The 27,696-nt window shown below is 46.5% G+C and overlaps 1 protein-coding gene across 1 annotated transcript; it reads right to left on the bottom strand.

The window, feature by feature from the left end:
• Nucleotides 1-1,487: 1,487 nt before the first annotated feature.
• On the bottom strand, nt 1,488-25,800 carry RAB12 (RAB12, member RAS oncogene family). The gene is made up of 6 exons (XM_004275951.3): nt 25,305-25,800; nt 13,207-13,267; nt 6,039-6,177; nt 4,305-4,394; nt 3,601-3,705; nt 1,488-2,677 (listed from the first exon to the last, which is right to left on the bottom strand). The coding sequence occupies exons 1-6, from the start codon at nt 25,783-25,785 to the stop codon at nt 2,564-2,566; spliced, it is 990 nt and encodes a 329-aa protein (XP_004275999.2). The 5' UTR covers nt 25,786-25,800; the 3' UTR covers nt 1,488-2,563.
• Between the last annotated feature and the right edge of the window lie 1,896 nt (nt 25,801-27,696).

Below are 27,696 nucleotides of genomic sequence, written 5' to 3'. Positions count from 1 at the left end.
CTACAGCTCCAAGCACAGGGCCTGGCTTAACAGCAACCATGCGATAAACTTCACCTTTGTTCACCACGGGATCGTAGCATAAATACTAGCCCGTATATCATGTCCTGACCCACCCTTAGCTGCAGTCTGTGGCCTACTTACAACTTCTAGGCAATAAATAATCTGTAAGATAAGTACTTTCTCTCTCCCTGGTAACGCAAGTCATTTGTGGGGGGAAAATACCCACCAACTAAGTTTAGGTAGCTTTACAGCTTGAGACAAGCAAGACGAATCTCGTTTCACTGCGTCCTCAAACTCAGTGGCATGAGGGATCTTAGTTCCCCAACCAGGGATTGAATCCCCTGCGGCGCACGCGTGGAGTCCTAACCACTGGACCACCAGGGAAGTCCCACCCCTCAGTTTTAATAGTCAAAACTTTAATTAAAGTGTTAAATAAAACCACCTACCAACTTGAAACAGCACCTCAAGGATCCAGGAGGTAGAAAAAGGAAGACTTGGCAAGGAGCAGTGCAGCGGTGCCACTGCCCTGGCCTCTCTGGTGGGTGCAGCCAGGCTCAGCTGAGGGTCCGCAGGGAGCTGGAGCTGAAGGTCAGCTGTCTCTGCAGGGGAAAAGAGCGGGGGGGAAATGGCAAGTCCCTTCCCCTCTCCTCCCATCCCCCCGAGTTCATCCCAGCAGCAGGTCTAACAGGAAGAACAGGGGTGTTGGCAGGTGTCCTTCAGAGCTGGGGCCCTGGCATCACAGGGCAGAGCACAGGAGGGCCGTCGTGGAGGCGAGACAACAGGTAAATGATCGGCACGATCCATGACTGGCTGTTGGACGGCAGAAGGCAGAGACATTAACCAGAACGTTCTCTTGAGGATAAACAGAACATTCTCTTGAGGACACTATCTGTAAACAGACATATATTTAACCATTTAAAGTGTGCAGCCCTGTGGCATGAAGTACATTGTTGTGCAACTATCACCACCATCCACCTCCACAAAGTTTTATCATCCTGCACTCAGACTCCGTATCCACTAAACAGTATCTCCTCATTCCTCTCTGCCCCCAGCCCCTGGCACCCACCAGGGCTGTGTCTGTGGATTGGACTAGCCTAGGCCCCTCATGTGACTGGCTCATTTCACTCAGCATGACGTCCTCAAGGTCCATCCACGCTGCAACCTGTGTCAGAATCCATCCCCCGCTGATGGACACTTGGGTTGCTTCCACTTTTTGGCTACTGTGAATAAAGTTGTGAACATTAGTGTATAGCATCTGTTTGTGCCCCAGCTTTTGATGTTTTGGGATGCAGACCCAGGAGTGGAATGGCTGGGTGGTATTGTAGTTCTATGCTTAAAACTCTTGGGAAACTATCAAAATGTTTTCCATGGAGGAGGAGGCTGCATTTTTCTTATCGAAGACACTCAAAAGATTAAGATGTGGAGTTTTGGAAGAATATTGTCAAATACGTAATTTGTAACTGCACAAATAAGTGTGGCAACTCAACTGTCATTCATAAATACAAAATTTTATTTGCATTTCATTAGTGTAGAAAGACCACAATGCTTCTCATATCACAACACTCAAGACACGCCAAGTTATTCAAATACATAATGACTTATTTACCTTGACTAAACACACAGTGCAGTTTAAGAAAAGATATACCAAAGACAGAGTTCACAAATTCATTATCAGAACAGGGGGGGAAAAAAAAAGAACACAGTCTAGGCTTAATAGGAATAAGCTTCACCATCAAGGGGAGAAGTTTTATCATTACAAAGGTATATAGAATGTTTAGGCAAATACATGTACGTTCTTTGATATAGTAAAATGTATCTCTTTAAAACTCCTTTAAACAAGATTTGTTTAGGACAGCAGTGTTCTTTTTAAATCTTCTATAGTTTCAAAAACATTTCTTTATTGAATCTTTGTAGTTCTTAAAAGCACAGGGTATGTCCATCAGGAAACCAGAGAGATTCGGGCCTCGCGGCCAATTCAAGTCCTACCTTCTAACTAGTCAATATTCTATCAGTAATATGTAATGTGAATAAATAACCTTCAAGACGGCTACGAATGGGCTTGCTTTGTGGGAAACACTCCAACACTTCAAAGATGCTACGGCTGGGAGAAATGTAAATAAAGAAAAAGCATTCAAGATCGCTTCCCCCCTCCCCCAAAAGTCTTTAGTTTTGCAAATTTTCTTTAAAACAGTAAGCAAAGCACCACGTTCTTTCTTCTTATCAGAATATCTCTGTCCTCATAATATAATTAACAAGGACAATTATTTATTTCAAGAAACATTATAGCTCTCATTTCTCCTGTTCTTCGTATTAGAAGTACTACGTTTCCCAGTGTACATACACTAGGCACCGGGATAATGCATGAAATATAACGATTTGGAGGGAAATATGTCATTTATAACCAAAACTTACCCAGGATTGCATATCTGCGTATTTACAAGTTAGTGTATAGCTCTGACTTGGATTACAAAGTGCGAAAGGAAATGGTCAAAATGATTGTAGTGCAGAATGGAAACTTTCCCCTCTCCAGGAATCGCTCCCACTTTGTCTCCAAAGTAGCGAATCAACAGCATCGGACGTGTGGTCTGGGTGGAGGCAGTTCTGGTGGGATCTCAGGCTCTGGTTGTAAGGAGAGGATGCTATTGGACAGCTCGTTCCTCAGCATGTCCAGAGGCATCTGAGGATAAAGAAAAAGACAAGTACATTTTAACCCAACAATGTATATGTAAAGACTACAAATCGTACCATTATAGAAGACCAAAGTATTTTGTATAGAAAACTCTTCAATCATCAGAATTTAATTAGGCATGAAAACATTAAGCCAAAACCTAAGAACCAGGTTCTGGGAGCTTCAACCATCACACAAACGCCGCGCAGCCTATTTCACACCCTACGGCAGAAGAGAGCCGATGGACCTCATAAACATTTATTTTCACAGTCCAGTATAATGGAAACTTAACGTACCAAAAAAGGAAAAAACAGTTCTGTGTTCTCCGGGGTTATACCATTACTAAAGAAAGAAGCACCTTCTCCTGGTAATTGTACAGACAGCCATCGTATTAGAAGCTTCTGAATTACGTTTGAACAGAGTCGATTATGTGTAACAGTAATACAAATACACTTAAAGATCTCACTAAGAAATCTTTGGATGCAAGTCCAAAGATGCCTGAACAAAGTGCTGCTGTCCAGTGAAGCCATCTTCCTGCCACCTGGCGCCACAAAAGGCCCCGGGACGGCCTCAGGCCCCGCCGGACAGCAGGGCCCCAAGGCGGGGCAAGACCTCCACTGTCTTTATCTAACTTAGTCCTTTGTAGGAAAACTCCGAGAGAGGACCAAAGTCAAATAACACTCACACCCGCTCCCCAGACCACGTGTGAGGCTGAGTGAGGACGGGAACGTGGCACTAGGGACATGGGGAGAGGCTGTCACGGCAGCAAGCTGGCTCCTTGGGCTGGGTCCTCGCCCCCTTGGTCTTCAGCCTGACGATGACCCCCGTGCTTCCCTTTCTACGTAAAAGTTTCCCAACCAAAAAATAGCAAAGGAAACAATGAACAGGTTTCAGATGAAACGCTTTCACGATGTACGATTCTCTCTTTTTACCTTTTTCAGGATGTCATCCACAAGCTTCAGGAATATTTCGTCCACGTTGAAGTTATCCTTGGCACTTGCTTCACAGAACCGCATCCCAGTTATCTGCTGTGCAAACTAAGAAAACAAATTATTTTTCTCTGCGGGGATGCAACACAATCTAATGTACAAGCACAGGGCCTGTGACGGGGGACGGACAGCTCTGGGGCTTCGGCTTTCAGGGAAGGGCTGGGACGAAAGGCCTGGAAAGTCCTGTTTACCCTCAAATGTAAAGTTCACAAGTGTAGCCAATTTCCTACATGATAAGAAAACAAAACAAAATCTGTAAGGTGACGCCAAGCAAACTACATGCCCAAGTTTCTAAACTGTAGTGTATCTGACATTTAAAACGTGAATATCACAGTTTCTCCACGGAAGGTCAGAGTGAGAGAAAAACCACGACGAAAGCGATTATATGGTTTAAAAGAATATTTCTCTGTATAAGATGTCAGGTGAGATACTAAATAATGCAGGATACACTAATGCGTGTTTCTCCCCTCCATTTCAAAATGAATTTAAAGGAGCAGGAAGTTAACAAGAGCAAATGAATAAGAAGGATGCAACTGAGTGATTACTTTTTTAAAATTATGAAATAATTATAAAGTCATTTATTAAAAGGGAAAGCACACAGAGCGCTCACTGTACAGAGCGTGGGTGCTGAGACCCCCTCTCCTCACCTTTTCACCTTGCTGTCTGCTGATTTCTCTGTCAGTTTCACAGTCCAACTTATTTCCAACTAAAAGAAGCTCTGCATCTTCTGAAGCGTACTGTGGGATTGTAAAAGAAGCTGCATTTCAAAGACAGGCACATCACACACGACGGGAAACATCAACCAAGGCAACACGTCTCACCCTTCCGACCACCTGCTTCACGATCTCTGAGCATCTACTCTGTCCCGGGCGGGGTTCCTGCCGGGCTCACGGCACTGTGGTCACAGGCCTGACGAAGCACAATGTTCTCAACCCTTGACCCATGATTCCTAAGAATCTATCCTAGGGAAATGACTCAAAATATAGGCAAAGTTTTACACTTAGTTGAAAAAAGCCTAAAAATCCCACAAAGCAGGTGAAGAATGAAATAAAGTACACAAAAGAATGAAGCCATAAACAAAACAAAACAAACCAAAAGCTTCGGAAGAACATTAAGCTGACACAGGAAGGCCCCTGTGACAACAGTTAGTTAAACAAGCAGGTGTAAAACTAAATGGAGCAGGGACCCAATCTAGTTTTTCTGGATGACAGAACTAAAGATTTTTAAAATTTACGTTTGTGCTTTTCTAAATTTTCTATAATGGCAAGGTATCATTAATTTTAGAATGAAGAAAAGTTAAGCTCCATTTCAAAGTTTTAAAAAAACAGCAGCCCCTAACATGGAGGCCGCTGCCTTCGGTTTTAGCTCCATCCCTCGGTTTCGTGCAGCGAGGGCAGCGAGGGCGCCCCGTCTGAGGTCCTTAGGAGCACACTCCGCGGCTTCAGCAGGGGAGGACATCACATCCCGAGACTCGCCATCCCAGAGCCCAGACCCGCCCTGGGTCCCGACATCTCCGTAACCCTGGCAACCCTGGTCCCTAACACACTTTAAAGAGGCACGTGTTGAAAATGTGCTTAGTAAGACCTGCAAAGGAACATTCTCCAACATCATCTAACAGATGGGTTTAATACAATTTATAAACAAAATCCAATTTATAATATACTAAGTGTGCTTGTTATACAAAGGAACTAAACATCAAATTACTGAATAAGGGGGAAAAAAACTCTCAAAATGTGGCCACTGTTGACCACCACATCTCACCCTCAGCGGCTGTGTCGTCTACATGTGTATTTTGGGTCCCCATTTCTCAGAGGGGAACCCACAGATTACATTATTCATATAGACTTGGGTTGTCTCCATATAGTCAAGTGTGGTCCAAAGGATAAACTCTTCTTTAGTTCAAAGTGAGGAGGTGAAGGCCATCTCTCATTTGAGGGCAGAGGTCCCGTGGTGACCAAGGCCCTTGGCGTCTCCCACGGGCACAGTGGAGACGGCTGTCCCTGGGAGGCTGTCACTCTGTGGACACTCACAAAGTGCGCGTCCAAGTGAACTTTCTGCAGAAACAAGGAGTCCTGAATCTGATTCCAGGGATGCAGCTGGACAGTGTGCAATGAGTGTGTCTGGGCTTTGAAGTCACACAGCCCAGGTACCAGAATAAAAATCCTGGCTCTATTATTTATAACGGGATCCTGGGGACATGTTAGTTCTTCTCTGCCTCATCTATGATGCAGGGCTATATACCTACTCTGAACGCTGTCATCTGGATTAAATGACATTCAGGATGGAAAAACATGCTCCATAAATGTTTCCCTTCTTCCTTTTGTAATGATTAACACCAACAAGCAAAGAGTTCACATCTGAGAGAGAAACGCAACACCTACCTTATCAATCATCTTCATCCATTTTGGCAAATCATCAAACGTCTCCTTCTTTGTGATATCATATACTAATATGATCCCCTTGGCACTTCTGTAATAAGCTGAGGTAATGCTGTTGAATCTCTCCTGACCTGCTGTGTCCCTAAGAAACAGCAGCAAAAATTAGTTCTGAACAACAACAGGGAGAGCCTCAGCCCAATTGTGAGCAACTCCTCACACATCTGTGCATATTCACTCTTAGTGGGGGTAGCTTTTCTGAGCTAAGTACATCCAAAGAAAATCATAAGGAAGCCCCAATTTCTTTCAAACCAAGATTTTGAAGAGAAGCAAATGCCGTGTAAAATGGTGGAAAGTATAACACACCATAAACTAGGTGGTTATCAACAATGACAAAATGCATGGATGATAACTGAAAAGATTTAAGCCTAGAACTCTTTTAACTGAACTCGACGGTGAGTATCTGATTTTGCTGATGGAGTCCCCACTAATGAAAAACGCTACAGAATTGGTCTTGTTATCTTCTTAATCCCTCCAGAGTAGTGGTCAAAGGCAAAGGGAGAAGAGGTACCAAATAGCTTTGCAAACCACCAAGCCCATCACTCTCTGACTGCTGCCCTGAAATCTAAAGCTTTATTTCCTCTCCAGGAAAAGTTGTCCGTTTCCACATGAAGATATACGCACACTAATAGTGCACAGAAGCTGGCTGAAACCCATTTTCTAAACCTAAGAAGCCAAGAAACTGCTTGAGAATCATCACAAATTTACAACCGAGGCTCGACAGAGCAGGCCTTCTGATCAGGAAAACAATCTTTAGTTACAATCTACAGTTGCAGACAATCTATAATTAAAGACAATCTACAGACTGTCTTTAAAGACCACCTATAATTTAGTTTTTCCTGAAGAACCCTAACTCATGGCATACTCCCAGGGCCATGTGACATGGGTGGCTCGTGGCAGAGGAAGCGAAGGGGCGGTGGGGTACACAGAAAACGGGGTTCTCCCCTGCAAGGCATCCACAGCCTCTCACAGGACAGCATGTGAGCTTCTGAAATGGGGAGATGATGTGACACCTCTTCCCGACGCATTGGATGGGGTGAAACTTGTGGGGCCGTGTCCCTAAAACACATACGGCAAAGGTGCTGTAACTTACAGCTTTGATCAGACTAGACTTGCCACCAAATTAGCTCCGCTTAGGGATATGTCATTATGCCCAAACAAACAACGAAGCTCGCTGGCAAATTCATTTTCTGGTAAAACAAGGCTACTTGCTTTGCTCCAGAGGCTGTAAGACTGCCCTGTGCCCTTGGCTGGAAGGCCCAGGACCTGAGGCCGGTCTGTTTTGTCCACCAGGGTCCAGTGGGTGCCTGGCCCACTGCGGGCCCTCGATCCACAGGTGTTGAACAAAAGGTTACATGGGTAACCTTTTGTTGTGGATGTCACTTCAAGGCAAACAAACTTTATTTTATTTTTTTAAAGATTTTTTTTTTTGATGTGGACTTTTTTTTTTTGCGGTACGCGGGCCTCTCACTGTTGTGGCCTCTCCCGCTGCGGAGCACAGGCTCCGGACGCGCAGGCTCAGCGGCCATGGCTCACGGGCCCAGCCGCTCCATGGCATGTGGGATCTTCCCGGACCGGGGCACGAACCCGTGTCCCCTGCATCGGCAGGCAGACTCTCAACCACTGCACCACCAGGGAAGCCCCTGATGTGGACCATTTTTAAAGTCTTTACTGAATTGGTTACAATATTGCTTCTGTTTTTTGTTTTGGTTTTTTGGCTGCGAGGCATGTGGGGTCTTAGCTCCTCCACCAGGGATTGAACCCTCACCCCCTGCACTGGAAGGCGAGGTCTTAACCACTGGACCGCCAGGGAAGTCCCCTGAACTTTATTTTTTGACCCAAAACTGTCCCAAAATTGGAACACTGAAAATGATGGGGACTGAATTCTTCAGGATTCCTAAAACCAACTTAGAGACACAAAAATGCACCTTCAAATCAGGTGAGAAGGAATCGATTTAGATACCATTCATTTATATAAGGAATCACTGAACAATTTCATTTCCAGGATCCTAGACATTTAGGGGCATAATTAATACTTTCTAACCAAAAAAGAGTGAAATCTTTCAGACTGTGGTTTCTCTTCCTATCACAAGTGCTGGCTTGTTCAAGTTGGGATTTGATAAAACATTTCTCACTCATTTCTTTAAAAAGCAAAAATAGGGCTTCCCTGGTGGCGCAATGGTTGAGAGTCCGCCTGCCGATGCAGGGGACGCGTGTTCGTGCCCCGGTCCGGGAAGATCCCACATGCCGCGGAGCGGTTGGGCCCGTAAGCCATGGCCGCTGGGCCTGCGCGTCTGGAGCCTGTTGCTCCACAGCGGGAGAGGCCACAATAGGGAGAGGCCACAACAGTGAGAGGCCCGCGTATTGCAAAAAAAAAAGCAAAAATAACACACATTTTTCTACTCTGAAATCTGTGGTTAGCACATGATAGCTGCATCACAAATTCAAACAGCAATCGGATACAAGGTCTTCACTGAGCATTTTGGGAATTATGGACTTTCATGAATCTTTATGCTAAGTAGTTTTAAGCTGACTTTTAGCTTAAATCAATTTCACATTCGTTTCTATACATATTCACTGAATCAGGATCAGAAACTGGGGGCTCAAGAACGGAGAAATTAGAAATAATACAAGTTTTTGAAAAATTATTTTGATTGTATTGTGGTAAGAACACTTAACATGAGATCTGCCCTCTGAAGGCAGACTTTTTTGAGTGTACAATACAGCACTGTAACCTACAGGCACGACATGCGACAGCAGATCCCTAGAAGTTCTAATAAAAACCCAACAATCAAGGAATCAAGATAGTAACGGGCATTTCTGATACAGTTTCAAAAAACCCGCTACATGAGTAGCACACTTAGGGATCTTAGAAACATTGTGAAGTTAGCTGACTCTCTCCGCTTTAAGTCAGACACACAGAAAGAGGGCGGAGACCTCGAGAGGCAAACTCTGAGGCGACCTGTAACACAAATAAGTCCAAATAAGGCCAGCTCACAAGACCCCAGAGAGGAGACATTAAGGCTATTCCTTTGACTCCGTCTCTTTGTGCCTGGTTCTCACTGCTTGAGGCAGAAAAGCGCCTTCCCTTGAGAGACTATTCCACATTTCCAAAATGTCTGGGTTGCAAAAGTTAAGTGTATGTTAAATACCTACGCTGAGCCAGTACCACAAAAATTCCACACTACTCTCCACTTTTCACACAGCTAGATGATAACACGATACCAATGCCCGGATCCTGGTTTATCTACCTATGAAGATGAAGAATCCTAGTATTTCCCATCTTTATCTCAATGAACCTGAATTTCCACTGTAATGACCGAGAGCTGATTCTTACAGATTTAGAGCTTATTACTGTCAGCCAAATCATTTATTACCGGTGGCCTGTGATCTCATTATTATTTCTCTCTCTGCTTTTGGTGCAAATTGAAAACTTCCTGCTATCCTGTTTCCACAGTTGGGTAATGCAACCATGCTTTGAAAATTCAAAGACTGTCATTTTAAAATTTTAATATATCAGTTTAAATGACACAATTCTTAATTTGTAGGAACCAAAGTCAGTGTATGAAGCGTTCTACCTCTTCAAGCAGAGAATGAAAGGAAACAAACTTGATGTCAACGTAAGAACGCTGGTGAAGACCAAATTCCCTGCCAGTGAGCATGGACAGAACAAGAGGCCTTCATAGGAAGCATCTTAATTCTGTGTTTGCCTAAAGGTGGGAGGCTAAGTTCTCAGCTTCAAGTCCATCTCAACACAACAGACCTAAGTCTCTGTGAATAATTTCCAGACAGCATGTGGATACAAATTCATGAAACTACATTCTGGTCGACATCTTATTTTAGCTATGCTTACACCAAGTTCTATATACACACACTTGGAAACGCTTCAAGCAGAGATGGGAAAATGGTCCTTTTCCTAACCACAGATAATCAAGGGACTTAAAAAATGTGGCAATGACATAAAGTGTGACCTAAAAACACGACAATGACATCTGCAGCTTTTGCTACCTTAAACCTTTAGGAATCTGTAGTAAATAATACTTTCTTAGATTGGCTATATCCAGAAATCATCAAGAAAAAATGCATGTCTACTAACACAACCTCCTTGTGAAAACCGGCCAGCAGTGAAGCTTCCATGGATTGAGTCTAGGTCAGAGCACAGGGTCTCTGAAGAGCTCTTTCCAACACATCGGCTCCCCCTACGCCCTCGACCGGGACAGAGTAAAGTGATGACAGTACACCCGGGACACAGCAGGTCACAACAGCCACAGCTGGAGGACGGCTCCCAGGGAGGAAAGAAGCCCCGCGTCCCTTTACCGGCTGGGCCGTGACGCCAGTGCTTCCTTCCTACCTACGGGATCACGGTGATGGAAAGAAGGTTTTTCCTTCCTTAAATAATATACTCCAGAAGATAAAAATCCTATTTCAGATAAGAATCCTATTTCAAGTATTAAGGGACTAGCAGGTAGCTGGCGTCAGTAGGTACATTATTCACTGGTGAAAACCCCTCCGGAAAAGACAAACTCTACTTCCTCACTGAATCCCTGGGACACTCCCTGTAGAAAACTGGCAATCAACCTCTCAAAAAATTCAATGACGGGCTTCCCTGGTGGCGCAGTGGTTGAGAGTCCGCCTGCCGATGCAGGGGACACGGGTTCGTGCCCCGGTCCGGGAAGATCCCACATGCCGCGGAGCGGCTGGGCCCGTGAGCCATGGCCGCTGAGCCTGCGCATCTGGAGCCTGTGCTCCGCAACGGGAGAGGCCGCAGCAGTGAGAGGCCCGCGTACCACAAAAAAAAAAAAAAAAAAATTCAATGAATCTGACGGCCCCTCCCTCAGTTATATTTTCCACCAACATTGTGCAGTTTTAAAAATTCCGGGAATGAAGTGCGAAGGGTGAGGAGCAGCAGAGGAGTGACGTGGAGGCAGCTTTCACATCCCAGAGAGCCGTGGTGTCGGGGCGTGCGTGCATCTCCCATAGCTGCACGCTCACACTCTACCCCCCAGAGTGGGATTCACAAGGTTGGGCCCTCTTAGCTCAGATTCAAAGGAAGGCAGCTGGATTCCAGAAGGATCCAATGTCAACGGCACAGAAGGCCTGTAGTGAGCAGAGTTCCAGGGCACAGGACACCTGGATGTGAATACCTCTGTAAATCAGATTACTCCTGCCTGAGACGGAACCCAAGTATTAACACATCACCTAGGATGTGCCTCTTTGGACATGTGACAGTGTCATCATTGGGACGCTGCTGTCACCCACTGTGCGTCACAAACGTTCTCACAACACCTGTGTCTCCTTTGTGAGGCAACCTTCACAGGTGCCAGGTACAGAGGTGGACACACCCCTAGAATCCTTTTTTTTAAAAAAATAAATTTATTTATTTTTATTTTTATTTATTTTTGGCTGTGTTGGGTCTTCGTTGCTGTGCGCAGGCTTTCTCTAGTTGCGGCGAGCAGGGGCTGCTCTTGGTTGCGGTGCACGGGCTTCTCTTGCTGCGGAGCACTGGCTCTAGGCACGTGGGCTTCAGTAGTTATGGCGCGTGGGCTCAGTAGTTGTGGCTCACTGGCTCTAGAGCGCAGGCTCCGTAGTTGTGGCGCACGGGCTTAGTTGCTCCACGCCACGTGGGATCCTCCTGGACCAGGAATCGAACCCATGCCCCCTGCGTTGGCAGGCAGATTCTCAACCACTGCGCCACCAGGGAAGCCTCCGAGAATCCTTTTAAAGACCGTCTTTTTTTTTTTAATTTGGCCATGCCACGTGGCCTGTGGGGTCCTAGCTCCCTGACCAGGGATTGAACCTGTGCCCCCTGCAGTAGAAGCGCAGAGTCTTAACCACTGGACCGCCAGGGAAGTCCCTAAAGACTGTCTTTACCTTAAAGAGTGTACGGTTAGAAACAGCGGCTCACGTGAAAGGTACTCTGCTGCTATTTCCAGAATTCAAAACCTGGGCAGCAATGCACACACACAGCCTGATGCCTTCTTCAGTCATGGGCTAACAGAGTAAGAAATACCCATTTTCTATTACCAAGTATTTAGGCAAGACCATAAACGTCTCATAGTCAAGCCCCAAACAAAAATATGAAAAACAAAAACACCAAACAGAAAAGCAACACTTCCCCACCCCAATCCTTCAAGTGGGTTAAACAGTCAGCAGTCACCAATGCAGACATTACCTGACGGCCGGCGAGCTCCTCCGCTGGTTCGGGGGCAGTGGCGCCCCAGACAGGGACACGGGTGAGGATGAGGCATGGCACTAACACGCAAGCGTTAGGTGACGATGGAGCTACCGACGTGGCAGCAATGAACGCGGATGAAAGCAACACACACACGGCGGACAAACACTCAGAGCTGAGGTCTACCTGCGGGAGGAGTTAGTGGCTGAGATGCTGCCGCGCGACCATGTTAACAGCAAGGGCGACTTGGGACACCCCCGGCAGGGCCGCTCCCACTGCCGCCGCCCCCGGGCCCTCCTCCAGAGGGGCTCCGGGGGTCCCCGCGGTGGCCGAGTGCTGAGCGGTCCGCACATGGCTGGTTTAGTCTCTCACACGCTCCTGACGTGCAGGGAGCCCAGTCTCTCCGGGCTCCCCTCCATGGGGCACGGAGGGCCTCAGGGCACATGGCTCCGGCAATGGAGCTGGAAGGGCATGCGTGTCCCACGGTGGCCACCACGCGGTGCCACCAGGGACACAGCCTGTGGGGGACTTGCCAGGAGACAGCGCAACTCCGGGGAGGAACACACTGGCCTTTCTCTGAATGCTCGCAAAGCAATGTTAAAAACATGCAGACGAGCAGCGGAGCCATCGTTTTAGTGATGACGGTTTTGTCAAATGATGTGAAACTAGAGACTAAAGGCTCCAAACTAGTTGCCATAAAAGTCACATTCTTCTCCCCACAACTCCTATGTGCAAATGGGACCTGAGACAAGTGGACTCTTTCCTGAACTCTCCATTGACAAGTGAACTCTCCCCTGAAGGAAGGTCCGTTCATTCCACTTGAATGTGAGCAAAGGAGCGGAGACATAGGAGCGACAGACCAGCTTGAACGGTTAATTGTATTAGACAAGCATGTGGACTGGTAAACACACGTGGCAGGACCGGGTGTAGATGCCCACTTACCAGATTTGTAACCTAATTTTCTTTCCTCTTAGCTCTACGGTTTTGATTTTAAAGTCAACACCTGTAAATAAAACAGACGAAGATGAAGCAAAAACAATGCAATTCGTCAGAAAAATAATACTACTTGTGCATTTTTATGCCATTATCAGAAAACCCAAAAAAACCGATCGCACTAAATCCTAAAAGGAGAAAGCAGAAGTTTGCCAGTATGCGTAACGACCATCACTCTGTGCTTCCCGGCACAACTGAAGAGCCAAGGTATGTTCGGTTTTACCCTGAACTTGAGATGCAGCATTTGCTATTCATAATAGAGTTTATGACTACTAGAGATGTAGCATAAAAACCATTAATTACAACTAATCATTACATGAACAAATGAATGGTTTTATAAGCATGCTATCTCGGGGAAAATTCTTATATGTTACACTGGAAACTCAGTCCTGATTTCAAACAGCCTTAGTCTGAATTTAGAAATTATTGTATTAAATTTTTTAGCATTCACAAAAGTGACATTATTATATTGTCAATAGTGTGGAAGAGGAATTATTTTTTAAAAATTTACTCATACAACTTAATTTCATTTTTTATTTACTTTAACGGTAACAAGTAAACCAGCATGAATCATCAACCATTTCCATTTCAGCCCTTAAAGCTTCAGATAATTTTTTAAACCAAATTTTCATCTGTGGATGTTACCTTATATACTTCTCACTTATAGAAAACTTCAAGATTTCAAAACAATATTTTTTACACAATTTTCACAGCTAAGAAAAAATAAACCAAAGGGATGCCAGCTAAATTTGGGAACTGGAAACAATCTCTACAGGAACTATATCGTGACTGCTTCATGGATCCAGGGTCCCGATGCTGCCGGGTCTCTACCGGGGCAGGGCTGGGGGGTGGGGCACTGATGCAGCTCTTCAAAGTCAGATGATGTTCTTGAGGTGAAGCCCAAGGCATGCGGCTGACTTTTATAATTAGTAACACACTGTAGACACCAGTGCAAACAAAACACATGTTTACAACCCTGGGTGGGACCAGGGTCTGTACAACAAAGAAAAGTGGCAGGAATATAAAATGTCACAGCTGGAGAATAGGCTACTGCATCTTGGTTCTTAATCTCTTGCACCTGCCCTGATTTCAAAGGTCACAGCAAACGGTGGTTAAGCCAATTTCACTTGCAGTTCTGGAAAAGCTTTGCTTTCCCGAGTCAACTGACTCGCAGACAGCCTTGAAACAGGAAGCATGTCTGTACACGACCAACATCCTCAAATAGAGACCAAGCAGAATCCTTCATGACTCAACCACAAGGTAAGAGCAGAGCCTAACGTGATATTCTACAGGCCTGGAAACCAGCCTGGACCTATATGCTACGTTCTGATTTTAAAAAGGCACAGCTCAGACAAAACCCTTTCTTCCTGATACTAGCATAAAATTAGGGCCTCACCGTGTTACTCTGTGATAGCAATTTACAAATCAAATTCATATTCTGCCATGACTACTATTCTGTTTTGCTTTTGTTTCTAGTTCCTTTTTTTTTTTTTAATTTTACTTAAGGGAGCTGCAACTTGTTAAGACTTGTTGCAGTGCCAGCTACATTTTATTGAAAAGAACTGGCCGATGATACTTCGTGAGCTCTGCTTCACGTCAACTACAAGAATCCCTTGAAACAGCCAGCACAAACAATTTTTGTTTTGATTAGGCCGTTTTCTCTGCTAAGAACCGTTCTGAGCCTGAACATGTCAGGCCTTTTTGTCAACCGACTTGAACAACTTTCCCACTTCAGCAGTCCTGCACTGTGGCTATTTTGTAACCACAAAGTTTAATGAGTAAAAATAAAAGGAAAGGGCATTAATAGTCAAAATCAGGAATAAGTGGTAATGTTATCATTGTGTGATTATAAATACACTACTAATTTCAATAGGAGAACATAGCAAAGATGAGCGAACAGCGAATAGGATTAAGAATCTGTTTAGCCGAAACTACCTAGTTTTAGTGAGTAGGTTAATGACATCACTAACAACAACAGAAAAATACCCAGTGGCTAAATCTAAAATTCCACAGAAGAAAACAGATCATTAAAATAGTCCCTTCTCTTAAATGAAATTTCCTTTACCATATCCAACAGCCACTAAGTAGCTGGTAATGGTTGGAAACTTACTCCATTTATAGCTTAGAAACAAATCCTTAAAGTATACAACTACACATTTTTTAAAAGCCTTTTTACATCAAGTCAAAAATATCTTGGCGCTATTTTTAACATTTACATGTCATAGAAATTATGTATGATCCTTAACAAAAGGTAACAAGTCACCAATAGCCTCAAATAGGGGATTAGTTTTGAGAAAAGTCAGCACAGAGACTCCTGACTGAGCAGGGCCGCCCAGGACCAATGTTTATAAACAAATAAGGGACAAAAAAAAAGTGGCAACTTCTGTTGAAAACGAAGTTTCCTATAGTGTCAATTTTTTTTTTTTTTGGCTGCACCGTGTGGCATGTCCGTTCCGACCAGGGATCGAGCCCCTGCCTCCTGTGTTGGAAGTGAGGAGTCTTAACCACTGGACCGCCAGGAAAGTCCCCTCCTATAGCGTCTTAAGCAACGGGAAGCAGCCAGCCTACCACTCCACCAGGTAGTGGAGACAGTCCTGCCCCTAAAGAGTTGAGTCATCCAGACCGAAATCAACAGCCCAGGCACTTGGCAAAGTGCCTTCCTCTGCTCTTCTCTCTTGGAGACCCTCCCTTTCTGCCCAGGAACCTTTTCGGTCCTAGGTGCTTCCCATCTGAGCCTCCCGACAGCCCCATGCCTTACCTGCGTTCCTCATCCATGTTACCAGTTCTGCCCCCTCCAGCCCTGCCCCGTGGCTCCGTGGGTCTCCCCCATGTGACAGGAACAGGGGCCTTCTGAGCACACTCACCTTTGGCTCCCCGGAGCCTAGAACACTGCCTGGCCCACCACAGCGACCCAGTAAACCTGGTGAATGGAAACCTGCCCCTCTTCTCCATCAAACGCTGGGTGAGTAAGGAGAAATGTTGACTCTTCTTGGAAATAAGAGGAAATTGAGGACTGATGATGAAACACACACACACACACACTTAAACCGTAGGAAGGAAGGGCGGATGTTCTGTCCTGAGTGTGCCTGGTGGACAGAGTGGTGGAATTCAGGGTGCCTAGCTCACACACATCACCCTGGAAATGGAGCATTTCATTTCTCCTACAATTCCTGTTACTGATGGTAAAACCTGAGAGGATGGTCAGTCTTAATACGTCCAGATCCTCTCCCTACACGCGCCCCTCCCAGCGGATTATTACGGTATCAGTTTACTCAGTCACATAGACAGGAAATGGTCCACTAAGTGAATGTCCTGCCACGTGACAGGTGCCTACTCTTCTTTAAGCTTAACCAATGTATGAAGTCTTCCTAAAAATATTTTGATCAGAAAGGACACAGGTAATCCCTCTGTCAATGGGTGTAGCTATGTATTCTATTCAAGTCGGCTTGATCTTAATTTCCTTTAATAACAATGAGAGTGGGCATCTGTCAGACCCCCTGTGCCTGACATGCAGCATGTGGGCTCCTTCAGAGCCCAGCAAGCCAGGCACTACTATACTCAGCGAGGCCAAGGTCATTTGCTTGAAAGTCATGATCACTTCTGCCAGTTGAGGGGCAGAGCCTAGATTCAAAATTGTAACACTGCCCGCAACCAAAGGTTGTTAACATAAAAGTCAGATGCGTGGAGACAAGGAAAAGTGCAAAATCTGCAAATGGCCCAGAGTCACTGTTAAAGGGCTGTTAAGGGGCTGTTAAAGAACAATGTTTACCCTTGCGCTGTCATCTTTGTATTTATCTTTCATAAATCTCAGCAAGAGCATAAAAAATTGTTGCACTTGGTGCTGATTAGATTTCTAAGTTCCCTCGAAGGCAAAACATTTACAAAAAAAAAAACTGCCGTGTTACGTTTTGCTGGGGCATAAAAAGTTACAAAAATGAAAATAGCAAAAATAAACAGAAGCTTCTTTCTTCACATTCCCTTCCAGCAAGAAGCAAAATAAAAGCAAAAATAACACGGCGGCCCATGCCTGTGATGACAGCTGAGCGTCCCTCCTCCACTCGCACACCCGCCCCCAACAACGAGGACCTGCAGTTGGCACCAGACTACGATTCTAGTTTACTTAACATGGATGATTTCACAGACTCTGAAATAGGTCTCAATTCAACCAGTGGTTACGACGTTACTGCCAATTTATAATAATTATCTTAGGTGCACACACTGGCTTTTCTTCCAAGGACATCTATCCTTGACGGTGTCGCCCAATCCTGGACTACTGATGGAGAGGATTCCCAGCATTTCCACTGAGTTGACAGTGAGAAAATAAACTAGGAAATGTGTCAAGGTCACACAGATAGAGGCAAATTTAACATCAGGAAACCCTCTCTTGAACATGAGGCCAGCCTTCTGCCTGACCACCGCCTTTCAGGGAGAGCGCCCGATAAAGGGCAGGGAATGCAGACCACCTTCCTGTAGTACTGACCCCAGGAGGCCCCCGAACCTCTGAAACCTTACCGTTTAATATTATGGGGGGCTTTTCCTACCTAAGCCGAGTTATGAGAATTCAACGAAACGGAAACTAAGTTACTGTAACTGTAAAATACTTTGATCATCTCAGAAGCAGGTACTATTAAAATAGTTTAAATGACTGCATGTCATTAAAAAATGCTCTCAGGTCTGAGGATATTAAATGTCCACCCCAAGTCTAACAAGACCTGCCCCTCTCAGTCCAGACTGGATGGCCTGCACCTCAAGCAAAGACCACCCACCATCCCTGACCCGGACACACGCAGGAGATGGCCGTGCACTTGGCTGGAACAGACATGGACACACATGAACTTCATCCGGCAAGGAGAGGGGAGTCTGAGGTCACGCACTCCAGAAGGGGTGCGTGTTCGTTGTCATGAAAGTTTCATGGGCAAGGATGTGCTCCCCTTGCAGACAAAGAACAATGTCTCCCCGGTTTACTGCGTATAGTAACTCATTGCAGGGATCTTCTTGATGCTTTTATAGGTAGATACTGTCATTGTCCCCATTCTACAGATGAAACACTGAAGCTCGGGCAGCTGGTACCTTGCCCAAGGTCAACAGGTGGGTAAGTGTGAGAGCACAGATTTGAACCCAGGCAGTCTGGCGCCTCCCAGATCTCTGCACAGCCTCACCTGAAGGCAAGAATGGAGGCAACTACTGGGAGGGAGCTGTAAACATGTTTTTAACGTCAAAAAAGGAATTCTGCGTTGCTAGGGAAATATATAAAAAAGCAAGAGTGAGGGACTGGCCGGCTCAGACTGCTCCCAAACGAGCAGGCCTGGCTCTACCCTCTGGCTACACACAGACCCCGGCTGAAAAGCAGGGAGTCATTTCAACCTCCTGGTCACCAGAGGAAGAGAATGTCGATGGGGGAGGAAGATCTGGAAAAGAAAAACCCCCAGATGATCAAATGGCAGATCAGTAACATTTTCTTCACTTGCTAAATACTAAGTTTACCACTGATCAGACGGGCCCATAAAATATGCCGGGAAATTCAAGGGCATTTCTACTCTACCCAGGTCCTGTGCTTACATTTTGACACTTCATGCTCACCTGTATGTATTTCAGTATGCAGCCTTAAAGGATAACAATTATATTTTGGAGTGTTACAGAGTTTTTGCATCTGTAGTATAATTTAGGAGGATAAGGGAACATCTATAGTTGTCTTCTCTGGTCCAGGTACATAAGCTATTTCGTTCCTGTAGCACCAGAGAGGAACAGAGTGTGAGTTCTATTTTTTCTTTTCATGAAGGAGGAAACTGAAGTTAAGGTGCTGCCTAAAGACAGTGACAGCTTGTGAGTAGAGCTGGGACTTAAATCCAGGACTGTCTGCCCACCCCCCCAAGCCCACACTCTTCCTCCCTCTCACCCCCACCCCCTGCCGGGAGCTTCGAGAATGACGGGAGTGGCCAAGGAGACAGTCCAGTGTCTTAAATGAAAAACCAAAAGTGAAAGTTTGATTGCGGGTGCGTGATTGTGTAGCAGGTCTAGCTTCTGCGTTACATTACGCTGGAACAACGAGGAGACTCGCGTTCCCGGGCAACTCCCATCACCAGCTTGCCGGAGGTGGGTCTGCAAGTTGTGCTTTGGTTTTGTAAACTAAGAAGGCCTTAGGTCAGCACTAGACACCAAACAGAGGAGGCTGTCAGATTTGGGGAGAAAAGGTTTCCTGCGGCATACAATGTTCTGTTAAGCCTGTGTTGTATTTTGTGGTTTTAAAGTTCAAGGCTTAAAAAAAAAAAAAAAAAATCCCATCCAATTAAGGGCACTCTTTTAGGCTTATAGTTCTGGCTTTCCAAATCCTTTCTGAATATCAAAGCTGTGCAACTAAAGGACAAAAGGAGAAGAATCCCCTTCCTCCTCTGTTAAAGTGTAGCTTTTTACATCCTCCCTAACATTTTTTTTTTCACGGCCCTCTTCAGGACTCACTTCCCCTTCTGAAAAGGACAAGCCAGGTGAGCAGGTGTGCTTCCTGCACCATGAAATGGCCTGCGGAATGGAGTCTTACAGAAGTACGAGCAGCCTCTCATGAAAGACCTGCTGACTAGTGTACAAAACTATGCTTTCCTTACAAATTCCAGCAAATGCTTCACAAGAACGATGTTTCTGGCATGCAAGGCTGGAGAATAATTTGGCCCTATCAGCTCTCGAAGGAACCCAGGCTGCCTCCTAAAGCTAGTCCACAGACCCTCGGCCGATGGTTCCGCAGAGCCCACAGCTGCAGGACAGGCAATCTTGAAGAATCTGGATCCCTATCATCGAGCATAAGCAGAACTTTCTTCTGCAGTGTGAGTGCACGACACTGAAAGAAAGGCTGAAGGCACATAAGCCAGGTCTTTAAATAGATTTTTATTCAACCTCAACAACCGGGATCGCCAACTTTCCACACTTATTTTGAAAGACAGCTACTTTATTTCCACAAATGCGCTCTGCACAGCCTATCAGCGTGCCCCGGCTGCATTAAATAAGCCAAATCACACACTGCACAGCATATGGTGGCATAGAAACTGACCGTTCCTCTTCCACTCCCTTCTCCCTGAGTCATCTTGTTACATCATCCCGGCAGGGGAGGGGCTGACACTGAGAGCTTCAGAGTCTGGGCTTCGGAGTGGGAATTCGGACGAGTCTCCCTATCTCCCTTGTTGAGTGAAACACTCGGGCAGCTCAGCTATGGCTGAAAAGACTGCACACAACCACAGAAAAGCAACACAAAACACACAGCTTATCATTTTAATCCAGTATGAAACGATCATTCTGGGTTTCTGAACAAAAATCTGTGACCTAAATTTCCAGAATAAAGTACAAGCAGTCGATTTCCCTTGACAGCAGCTCCACTGCTTGTAGGCAAAGCAGACCAGAACCTGATGGCCTGCATCTCATCCATCTCGTCCCGTAACATTCAAGGCCAATCCACAGACAGCCTGTCCTGCACAGAATTTACATCCACCTGTTCCTTGGACCTCTCGATTCTGCTTCCGGCTCTACTGCTGGCCCTGATGAACCAGTCACCTGCACCACGACGTTTCCCCGCCCTGGGAACAAGCTTCCCGAATGCACATGGAACCCGAAGAGGTGCGCACTGAGAACAGAGACCACAGCACGTGACTGAGTGGGAACAGCGCTTCCAGCAAGTGCTATCAACCCTCTAAGACCACTTACTCTCAGGGGCCAGGCTGTGAAGTTTAATGCATGGATGCAAAATGAGAAAAATGAAGACAGAGTAGTGAGGTTCTCAAACTGAATTCAAAAGAACTTTTAAATTCTGATATTCTGTCTTTCCTAATTTTTTTGGTCTACCTCATGTTAAGTCTTTTTTTTTAAAGTCGGTGGTAGTGGATTGTTAAAAAATGTCCTTACATGGCAAAGTAAAATAAATGGCAATCCTATGTTGGCCTCCGGCACTTTGAAAGAAACTTTACTGCCCAGGAAATGAGAATTCTGGTCCAAACTGTCTTACTCCTCCTTTCGCTCTATTTAAATATATTTTAATAAATACGTAAAAGGCTTAAGATATTTGAATAATTGAATATTTAGGTAAGAAATGCAATTTTCAGAGCAGTATTTTAATATCCAGAGGAAAGTGACAAATGATAGGGGCATAGTTAAAGAAAGTCAATGTCAATGATACCGTAGATCGATGACATCACTACCTTCACAGGGCTCTCAGGGGGACCAAATTAGGCAGGTAGGAAAGGGTTTCATGGTGTCTGATTCTGAGCCATCCAAAATTTCAGAATAAAGTGAATTTAAATCTCAAAGTAAGCAAAGGAACAGACAGACAAAAGGAACTCACTTGCAGCCCTGGCCCTGACCACTTGCTGACTGCTGGGCCACTGTGGATGAATTGTCTACCCTCTGGGACTCTGCTTCCTCATCTGTAAAATGGGGAAACTTTCAGGATTGTCATGAGGTTTAGAAAGAGTATACTCTTGCTGGTACACAGTACATGCTCAAGAAATGTAGCTACCACTAATAGGCCGTAAACTTTTACATGCAACGACAATAAATTACTTATCCAAAGTCACAAACTAGTTTATGGCAAAGCTTATATCAAGAGCCCAGGTTTTCTAGAATGTTTTTCTAGAAATTTAATGCTGCTGGGTGGGTGGAGGCAGGGTGCTGCCTGATAAAAATATTTCGATCCAAACAAACTTAACAGTTAGCTTCCAATCGTTAAAAAGCAAAGGCTGACAGATACATAATTTTATGTTTTGTTTTTTTAGAGACTTGTGAATTTCTAGTCAACTAGTTTTTTTTTCCATTTTTCAAACTTCAAAAACCTGTTCCTGAGGCTTTTAAAGCCCGTCAAACCACGCCAGCCACATCAGACCAAGTGACTCAATTCCATGAACACAAAATCCCATCTGAAAGTAATACTCCACCTACACAATTTCCATTAACTAGGCCAATTATTTATTTATTTATTTATCTATCTATTTTTCTATTTATTTATGGCTGCGTTGGGTCTTCGTTGCCGTGCACACACAGGCTTTCTCTAGTTGTGGTGCGCGGGCCTCTCATTGCGGTGGCTTCTCTTGTTGCGGAGCATGGGCTCTAGGGTGCTGTGGGCTTCAGTAGTTGTGGCATGTGGGCTCACTAGTTGTGGCTCGCAGGCTCAGCAGTTGTGGCACATCGGCTTAGCTGCTCTGCGGCATGTGGGATCTTCCCAGACCAGGGCTCGAACCCATGTCCCCTGCCTTGGCAGGCGGATTCTTAACCACTGTGCCACCAGGGAAGTCCCGATACGTCAATTATTAGAAACAGTCTTTTCAGTTTCATACCCTGGTGAGTTCTGTGTGTCTTGCAAACCAAATCAACTTTTGATTTGATTAATAATACAGCAACAAAAAAATCATTTTGTTCATTTGTAACTTTACAAAATAGGTTTATTACCTCAAATTCCTCAGGATATCTGCTACGATCTTTCACAGAAAGTCCAGTGGGTCTGACTCACTGGAGATGCGTGCTTCCAGCCTGAGGTTGGCTGAGCCATTACTGGAGCGACCCTCCTGGGTCAGCACCTGTGCCGGGCTGCGGGGCACATGGTCTTTTCCAGACTCTGCCAGCCGTACAGGGTGAGGGCAAGGGGCCCCGCGGAGCAGAATCTGCAGAGCTGACTGTGCTCCGTGGACACGAAACTCAACAACTGGCCTTAGAAGGACCCTACAAGCCACCTGCGGGAGGCAATCAGGTGAGGCAACCCCAACTGTACAGCATACCCAGCGCCACATTTAAATGCGCTTTTCTAAAGGAACGCGGGGAATGAACTTCATCTCTACAGCATTCCAGTGCAGAGGAAGCCTCCCCCTTCAGCTCTCATCCCACCCCGACTGGGGGGGCTTCCTCCACGCTCCCCAGCCTGTACACATCTCTACATTCCCCTCATCACCCTGGGGCATCCCGAGCCCCACGGCTCTGAGCCACATCTGGACAGAGACTTTGTCCTCTTCACTCAAGCCCCCGTGGGTAGCACAGCACCAGCACACAGTAGGTGCTCAGTAAGTGATCTGATGAGTGGAAGGGAAAAGCAGCTCACAGGCAGAGACTGAAGGGGGGTTAACTTTCTTAAAGTGTTCTCACACTCTGGGTCAGACCAGAAGTTAGCATCTTTCTCTGAACTTCCCACAACTAATAAACACTTATCAAGCCGAGCACTACAGGCTACTTATGGAGGAAACAAACATGAGCAAGACAAAGTCCAAGTTCACAGGGAGCCCCACAACAGCAGTGGTGTGGGGAGGCGTGTGCGTTTACGCTTGTTTGTTAAGGGGACAGAGAAACCGACTGCCTGGTCCCCTCACCTCCCGGTTTCTTCCCGATTCCCAAATACCCGATGCAACCCTGCCAGGGCTGTACCCAGAGGCCTTTATGGCTCCTGCTGCTACAGGAGAAGGTGCACACTCCATGGCCTGGCAGCCAAGGTCCTGAGGCATTCATTCCCGATGTCCCCTAATGATGCCTTCCCAGACTGTGCGGGTGTTGCTCCACTGTGGCCCCGGCTTAAAAAACCCCTCCTCACCTCTCCTCTGCCCAGTTCTAAGCACACCTGTGCTCATCCCCCATCTCGCCCTCCAGCCACCCAAGCCCTGTTATCCACCCATGATTCCTGTGCTAGTTTCTCTTCACCTAGTACAGCTATGTTACTCTTCATTTTCACATATTTTTAAGCGTGGAGCCGTAAAAGATGGATAATTCTGAATTGCTTTTAGTTCTATTTCACTTATGCCAGGTACTAAAATAACAGTATAAACCCTCGTTGGATGGTTTAATAACTCCCTGTACTTTATATGATCCAAGATTGGATGTCTGAACCAGGTCTAAGGTACACTACTGAACTTTAATGTCATGACTCCAAGGCCAAGATATTAAAAACACACAGGGTACAGAGCACAAATATGTCCAAAATGATCTATTATAAAAAAAAGCATGAAGGGAAACACATTCTCACAAACAAAACAAAAAGACAATACAAAAACTGGGAAGTTAGTCTTCCAATAAGACATTTTAAATGTAGTAGTGTTTTGTTACATGACAACTTAAAGCCAGTTCATCCCCAAATTGTATCACCTTGGAACTACCACTGGTTACAATACTAAATATTTGTACAAGTGTGTGGAATGATACTTTTAATTCTGAGTTTCATATCTACATACCATTTATTCACTGTTTCTTGGACCTCCCCTAGGGGAATCCCTCCCTATTACTTAAGGTGACTGATCTTCCTTTCGAAGAACCATCTCATCTGCGGGGTTCCCCTACCTTTGACAGCTTTTAAGGGGTTTTCCATAGAAGCAGCTGTTACCGCCTGCGACCTGACAGACCTCAACGCCAAGGCCTGTACATGTGACTTCATCAGAAAACTTCCCTGCAGTTTCAATTTTACATCCTGAGGACACGATACTTCCTGACCCGGTTGGTTCTGTAATTACTTCGCTATACTTCACGCACCTGGCGGTGCCGGAGGCCTCCTCCCCACTTTCGGAGCCCCTGGGGGGTTATTTGAGGTCACGGACAAACACAGCTGAAGTCCTTCTGCCCCGCATTTACAGTTAAAAGAAACTTAGTGTAGCGTTAGTTTGAATATTCCCCGGAGATCCTCCACAGGGAATTTAAAACGTCATTATTTCAGCGCAACATAAAAGTGAGTTCAAAATTAGAAAATAAGCCGGGTTGACAGTGGAAATACCCCTACTCCTAGGACGGCAAAGTTAGGGCATCAAAATTCACCAGACATGACGCACTCTGGCCATCTAGCCAGGGCACAGCTCGAGTCCACCACGCTGCCCACCTGCCCCCCACCTGTCACCACCTTTTTCCTGGTAACGAGTGGGCGGGGGGTTTCCGGGGAGAGAAGCTCCGGGCTGGACGGGCCCCGCGCATCACCCGGCCTCGTGACGGCGCAGGGCGGGGGCGCAGGACGACTCTGCGTGGGGACGGGGGTCTCCACCCGGCGCGGGGCAGGGGAGGCAGGGGCTCCCCGGGGCCGACCCTGCATGCACGGCCTGGCCGGCCAGCCTTACCCACAGTGGACTTGCAGGCCTCGCAGAAGGTGTCGTCGGTAAAGCGCTCCATCAGGCTGGTCTTGCCCACGCCGCGGGAGCCGATGATGATGACCTGCAGCTTGAAGTCGGCCGGCCTGGGGGGCTGCTTCCTCCGCCGGGACTGGCCGCCCGACAGTGCCGGGGAGCCCGCGCCCAGGCCGCCGCCGCCCGCGGGCCGCCTCTGCAGCGCGGCGCCCGGATCCATGCACGCATGCGGCCCCCGCGCGGCCCGCCGCCCGCCGCGCGCCCCGGGCCCCGGCGCTCCCTCGGCCTCCGCCGCGCGCCGCGGGTCGGCCCCGGGTTGGGCGAGCGCGCGCTCAAGAGGCCCCGGCGGTCCACGGGCTCCGCGCTGCTGCTGTGCCCCCGGCCGGCCCCCCGCGCCCGTGTCCGCTCCGCCGCCGCCGCCACCGCCGGGTGAAGAGGAAGGGAAGCAGCTACTCCGCAGCAGCGGCAGCAGCATCCCGGGCGAGGCGGAGCGACGGCGCAGGCGCGGCTGGCGGGGAGGGGGGGCGGGGCGCGGGGCTGCCGGGAGCGCGTCCCCTGCCGGCGGGAGGACCGCCCGCCTGCGCGCCTCCCCCGTATTCTCGCCCCCTCTGCTCTGCCTGCCTCCACTGCCCTCTCTTCCCTGCCCTTTATTTCTGCGGCTTTCACCTTCCCTTCTCCTCCATCCCCATCCCCCCTTTCCTTTTTCCCTCCTCCTGTCCCTGCCGTCATTGAACGCAGCCCCCAAACACCAGGCCAGTGTGTTAGCCGTCTCCCCTCTAACCTGTTGAACTCTGAGATATTCCCCAAATCACTGCCACAAACTCGCACTGTCACCGGGCGCTGAGAGTCCCTGGCCGGCCCCCGCCTCGACCCCCGCCCCCTGGGAGTCCCGTGCAGACCCACCCTCGCTCAGGCCCAGACCCCACCTACCCCGCTTGGGAAGGAGACTGATCACCTCTGTCTTACATTTTCCGTAGGAAACTCGCGAAATCAGTTATTTTTAGCCCTGATTGCTGCCTAATTCAAAGTGCAGAAGTTTTCATTCCGTTTGACTTTTAAAATAAATAAATAGGCTGCTCCTTTGGGGAAGCGAGTGAGTTCAGATTCAAACAGTAAGAAACTCCAAGATTGACACTCCAAAAGTTTAGGAATTGTGGACTCGGGCAGTGTGTTTTGCCGTTTCTATTTGAAAGGATTTAAGGATACAGAAAACCACTGCTCTGACTCCTTGCCAGGGATTTGTTTAGCAAATTCCTCAGCGTGAACTTGAGCACCTCAGAACACAGGGTTCTAAACATGATAGGAGCTGGCACATTTGCCGAGAATGATCAGGTAACCCACCAAATTTCAGCTTTATTTAGCAGTGGATTTAGTAATGCGTAGCCCGTGTGGCTATTGCTCTATAAACGTGATTTGTAAAAATTTAGCGTTGCCCACAAAGTAAATTGGAAGCTTACACTGATAAGAGAATTCTTAGCGTTCCAAAAGCAATCAAAATAGGAGTCTTTTCATTAGTTAGCATGTTTAAAATATGGTCAGATCTCTATTATTTTAAGCACACCTCGCTCACAATCAGGGAGCCTCTCTGAGCTGTGGATTTCTCTCATCTTATATAGGAATGAGAGCGACCCCTCTTGCCAATCAGCATCGTCAGGAAAACATCTACTAACCACCTATGCAGAGTCTGTTATTAACTCACTGTGGTTTTTTTTAAAATAAATTTATTTTATTTACTTATTATTTTTGGCAGTGTTGAGTCTTCATTGCTGCGTGCGGGCTTTCTCTAGTTGCAGCGAGCGGGGGCTATTCTTCGTTGCGGTGCGCAGGCTTCTCAGTGTGGTGGCTTCTCTTGTTGAGGAGCACGGGCTCTACGCACGGGGGCTCAGTAGTTGTGGCTCACGGGCTTAGTTGCGCTGCTTAGTTGGCTGTGTTGGATCTTCATTGCTACTGACATAAACTGTTTTGTGTCTTTGTAGAAAACTTATCAAGAATAGCTCGAACAGTGCTCATCTTGTCACGTGACTTAGGATAAGGAGTGGACATCCCTTCCATGCTGTGGTGAATTGATACACTCCTTCCTAAGTTTGGATCAGCTTCCAACATTTTGTTCTTTGCATGTTCAATGTTATGAATTATCTCCAAAAGTTCATTGAATGTTAAGTTTTTTGCTGGCATTCGTTCCTCTGGGCCGCTTCATCCTTTTCACCACAACCATTTTCCTCTGCTGTGTTGATAAGCAGGTCTTCACTGAGCTCCTCTGTCAGCACATCTAAGACCTCTCGAAAGGCAGCAGGGTCACTCATCCCACAGTCAGCCATTTTTAAAAAAATCTATTTTATTGAAGTATAGTTGATTTACAATGTTGTTAATTTCTACTGTACAGCAA

This window comes from Orcinus orca, chromosome 15 (genome assembly GCF_937001465.1).
Source record: "Orcinus orca chromosome 15, mOrcOrc1.1, whole genome shotgun sequence".
Taxonomy (NCBI): domain Eukaryota; kingdom Metazoa; phylum Chordata; class Mammalia; order Artiodactyla; family Delphinidae; genus Orcinus; species Orcinus orca.
This window is presented reverse-complemented; position numbering and strand designations above follow the sequence as displayed.